The sequence below is a fragment of the Priapulus caudatus genome, unplaced genomic scaffold, assembly GCF_000485595.1.
Source record: "Priapulus caudatus unplaced genomic scaffold, Priapulus_caudatus-5.0.1 Scaffold758, whole genome shotgun sequence".
NCBI classification, from domain to species: domain Eukaryota; kingdom Metazoa; phylum Priapulida; class Priapulimorpha; order Priapulimorphida; family Priapulidae; genus Priapulus; species Priapulus caudatus.
The window spans coordinates 148,648-153,559 of NW_014577819.1; the positions used below are offsets into that span (position 1 = coordinate 148,648).

At 44.2% G+C, this 4,912-nt stretch overlaps 1 protein-coding gene across 1 annotated transcript in view; it reads left to right on the plus strand.

Annotated features, from left to right (window-relative positions):
- LOC106813345 (zinc finger protein ubi-d4-like) overlaps positions 1-4,829 on the plus strand; it is a gene marked incomplete at its 3' end in the record, with an annotated part of 22,421 nt that extends 17,592 nt beyond the window's left edge. Inside the window, 1 exon segment of the mRNA XM_014817471.1 lies at positions 4,748-4,829. Coding sequence (XP_014672957.1) covers positions 4,748-4,829 — 82 coding nt within the window.
- Positions 4,830-4,912: the final 83 nt, after the last annotated feature.

Sequence of the window (4,912 nt, forward strand, 5' to 3'; positions counted from 1 at the left end):
TCTCTCTCTCTCTCTCTCTCTCTCTCTCTCTCACTAGCTCTCGCTCTCTCTCTCTGTCTCTCCCTCTCTCTCTATCTCTCTCCTTCCCTCCCTCCCCCTATCTCTCTCTCACGCCTACAACCCTTTCCATGCGTAGCCCTCTGTTTGTGCAGGTCTCTCTATACTGAATTGCCCCTTGCTTAGTTTCCTTCCCTTTCAGTCCTCTCCCTGCCGAATACTCTTGCCAGCTAGTTGGTCTTCTCCTTGCACAGTTTGTCTTTTCTCTCTGCACTGGCCTGACCTTTCTGCGTCTTTCACCGTGTGTGTGTGTGTCTGCGTCCCCAGAGTGTCATTTCTCTGTGTTTGGCAGCCTGCGGGGCTCGGTACAAGACGCGGCCGGGCCTGTCGTACCACATCACGCACGCTCACTACGTGGCCGAGGAATCGGACGAGAGCAACCCGGTGGCCTCGCCCAAAGTGCATGTGCCCCCACCGCCCCCCGTGCCAGGGGTGCGTGCGCCCGCCGGTACGTGCCGAGGCGGAGGTCTGATAGCGCTCGGAAATGAAGTGACGGTGTTGAGTGAGTGCTATAGTGCGAGAACGCGCTGCTATACGTGTCGTGGTGTGTGGGTGAGCGTCTTACTCGTTGGCTTGCTTCGACACGTCCCGTGGGTTAGCCGCCGGCGTTGCGTCGGGACGTGTTTGCGCGAGCGGTGCCGAAAGTGGGGCATGCGGTTGCACCCCCCCTGCGCACAAGGTTTCTGTCCGGGCTACTGTGGATTCATGAGAGGTGGCGTGTGGTGCTTGGGTCTGTGTCATTTTGCAATGGTTAGTTGGATCGTTTGCTCAAATACTGCAATTTCTGGCTACAGCATTACCACATTCTCCTACATTCGACTACTGCTTCGTAATTTGCTTAATCGAGGCTATGTGGTAATCTTGTTTCTCAGAAATTCGCATTGCAGTAATTTAGCAAAACCTCCTAGGCTATATATAGCAGGGTTCTCCCCAGGATGGTGGAAGGCTTATAAATGATGGACGGATGGGAGAACATCCAGGAGGTGGTTGTACCAGTTTGAGTTATTAACGCATGTCATGAGTGGCCTCAATACACAGGTAAACTCGATCAGTTGGGAGATATATACATCAAGCTGTAAAAGCACATCATGATCGTGTTAGGATTGTCAAAAGCAAACACAGCTGTAAATTAGGGCATGCCGATTAAGCAATTAAGGCATGTCAGAGGATTCATGGGATGTCGAAAATGTCAGACCAGACGTGCATTAAGGGCCTGGGGAGAAGCCTGTATGTGGTTGCATGGCGGTTACTTTGTGGCTATTAATGTAGTTTATGTAAATGCAGGCTTTCATCAAGTATTCCTACTTTTCCTATTTTTTCTTACTTTTTTGTCTTTGCTCCTAATTTTCTCTGAAATTCCTACTTTTTCCTACTTTTTCTTAGTTTTTTCCCTAATTTTTTGTCCCAAAATACTGTAAAAGGTAATGCTCAGAGTTCATTTATCTATTCTTCGATGACGATGTGTACACTGTGTTCATATGTAAACACGAAAGAGAGGGCTTGGTGTGCAGGGTATTGGAAATAGTACTCATGCAGATTAGGATGGAGCACAAAGTGTTGTGAGTAAAGAACATGTCATATGGGACTTATGGTTCGGTGAATATTTGTAAGTATGAGTAAAAGTACTGCTGAAAGCCTGCATAAGTACCTACTTTTATGCCTAAATTTATTCAGCAAAATTCACTTCTTTTGTCGACCGTTTTCTTTTTTCTATAAATTTGAATCATACTAAATTTTCTCCCTAATTAACTCGACTAATTTTTTTCGGGTGTGACCTTAGAAAGCCCTGTAAATGTCAACTGACGTAAAGAGATGTTTGAGAGCAAACCGTTGTTTTAAAATCGGAAATCTTCCGTATATATTTATGAGTATAAATGCATAATGATTAGTGTTACTTCTAGTCTTTAGGTCAGTGCTTCATCGTTAGTTCACCTATTAACTGTTGCTACTTACCCTTAATTCACTAATATACTAAGGGATTACACACAAAACTAGCTTTGGTTAATTATAATTGCAACAGTAGGTAATTGATTGCAGTATCCGAACCTAAGGGTTTTTAAGTCCTGGTAGGTTACCTTTTTCTATGCTTTCAGAAATTCAAGCGTGTGCAACAGGCAGTAGTACTTTTAACACTTCTCAGTTAGAGTGGACCGTAAAAATCGGGGGCAGTAGCGCGTTATCTGTTTCACGAAGAGTAGCTTTGCCGTGAATTTGCAATGGATAATGTAGGCGGTATGGTTATACGCAGGAGTTTGCGCAACACAGCGGCCCGCACTCCGCCCCCCGCCCCCCCCTGCCCCAGTGCGCTGCACTGCTTGTCATTTCATGGCCATTCACGTAGTTGTTACTTTCAGGAAAGAAGGGGCAACGGACCGGCGCAGCTTAGCGAGTCTGCGACTTCTGCCTGGCGACGCCTTCCGAGAATAACAGGAAGACGCTGCTGGCAGAGGAGTTGGTTTCCTGCTCCGACTGTGGCCGTTCCGGTGGCTACTGCTCAGCAACACTGCTGAGCCGACCGGGTCGTGCGATGCGATGCGAGTGTTCGTGTCGCCCCATTGTCCGTCATTGCTTAGAGTACGAAGGATGATTGATTTTTCTGTTTTGTGTTGCATGGAATGCATTAACGACGCAGTATACAAATACAAGCGGAAGAGAAGTGGTAAAAAGGTGGAGGATGCAGGGGGAGTAGGAGAGAGAAGGACAGAGAATCGAGAATCGCACTTTGTGGCATGACACCACATAAGAGATGGAGAGAGAGAGAGAGAGAGAGAGAGAGAGAGAGAGAGAGAGAGGGTGGAAGGAGAGGAAAGGCAAGCAAGGTTACTGTTAGGTTGCCTTGTTGCCACCTTAATACTGTGTGATTATATTGCATTGCAGGTCACCCAACGTGTCGGCAGTTCAACGAAAAACTGATCATTCAGTAAAGCGATACAGATGGCAGTGGCATCGAGTGCAAATCTCTGTGGGTTGTGGCGGGCACATCTGAGAACGACGTAGGTTCAGTCTTGTATTGCTGTATCATGCAACAGTACCGCGGAGGCAGTGATATTTAATGTCTTTGTACAAATTCCAAGACGTCATAATTTTATCGTATTCTTTTACATTCATTCACGTTACTTTCTTCTACATTATTTCTTATTACATTTTTTTACATAGCATTTTTTCATGTTACATTATATGAGAAGTAGATAATAGGGAAGGAGTGTGACTTCAATAAACAAGGGAAATTCGTCATTTACTAGCCTTAAAATACCTACGATATACTACGCGTAACTCAACCAACTTGAGCTCAAATCGTACACAGTACATTCGCCTAGCATCGTGCGAAATCGTTTCCTCATATACACCCGCAATCCGGAGATACAGACTAAAACGTACGATAAGATTCTCCATTCTGTTGGCAGCAGATCGACTCCATAACCCGCCTAACTTGAAACAATAGGCAGCTACTAACGACTCTTGCTCCCTCGGCGATGCAGTGTGGCTCGCTGGGAGATTGGAGCTGGAGCTGCTGCTGATTGCGGTGGGCGTGCGTGCATGGGGGGGCATACCAGCTGTAAATAGGTCAAAGATTAGCTCGCCGAGTGTTGCGTTGATGTTCAATCTCCCAGCGAGGCACACCGCATAACCGAGGGCGCAAGAGTGCGCAAGAGTCGTTAGTAGCTGCCTATTGTTTCAAGTTAGGCGGGTTATGGAGTTGATCTGCTGCCAACAGAATGGAGAATCGTGTCGTACGTTTTAGTCTGTATCTCCGGATTGCGGGTGTATACGAGGAAAGGATTTCACACGATGCTAGGCGAATGTACTATGTACGATTTGAGCTCAAGTTGGTTGAGTTACGCGTAGTACTGTAAATCGTAGGTATTCTAAGGCTAGTAAATGACGAATTTCCCTTGTTTATTGAAGTCACACTCCTTCCCTATTAGGCCACCTTTTTTTGTTTTGTTGGTTTACAGAATTTTTTTTTGGTTGTTGACTCGGTAGGGTAAAAAAAAAAGTCGTTTTGTCAGATCAAACAAGTCAAAATACAGTGATACTGTTATACATGATATTAAAGTATTTTAAGAAAACTAAATGAAAACAAAACTTGTAATTATTTTTACTTTTATTATAAACTGTTTGTGCAAGTTTACATTTTTTTATTCATATTTCTTAGAGAAAAGGTCGGCGGGAATAAAAAAAATACAGATTTTCAATTTTTCGTTTTTTTTCGTTTTTTTGAAAATTTGAGTCGGCGGATCTGTAAACCAACAAAATAAAAAATTCTCGCCTTATCTACTTCTGATTATATTCTTTCATGTTAAATTTGTTCACGTTGTTTGCTTTTACATTACAATCTCATTACATTCTTTTGCATTACATTATTCAAAACAGCATAGTTTCACATTACATTTTTTACATTCTTTCACATAGCATTCTTCTACATTACATTCTTTCACATAACATTCTTCTACATTACTTTCTTTAACGTTACAACTTGACTTCACATTCTTTCTTATTTACATTCTACTACATAGTATATTTCTACTTTACTTTTGTGTCTTTCGCGTTTCTATTCTCATACACTGAGCTTGCATAGCTTGATTCTTGGACCTTCGACTTTGAGACAATTCGCTACCACGCAAGCTTAGCAGGCATGGGCCGGATTGATGAGTGCGTAGTAAAGACAGCGGTGTGTTTGTTCCTGCAGGATCAGCTGCTGTTCTGTGACGACTGTGATCGCGGCTACCACATGTACTGTCTCAAACCTCCACTCACCGAACCACCTGAAGGTATGTAACCTGCATCACGTGTTCCCACTCCGGGGGGGGAGAAGCCAGCCACGCGGCCTCTCATTGTTTACACTACGGTAGGG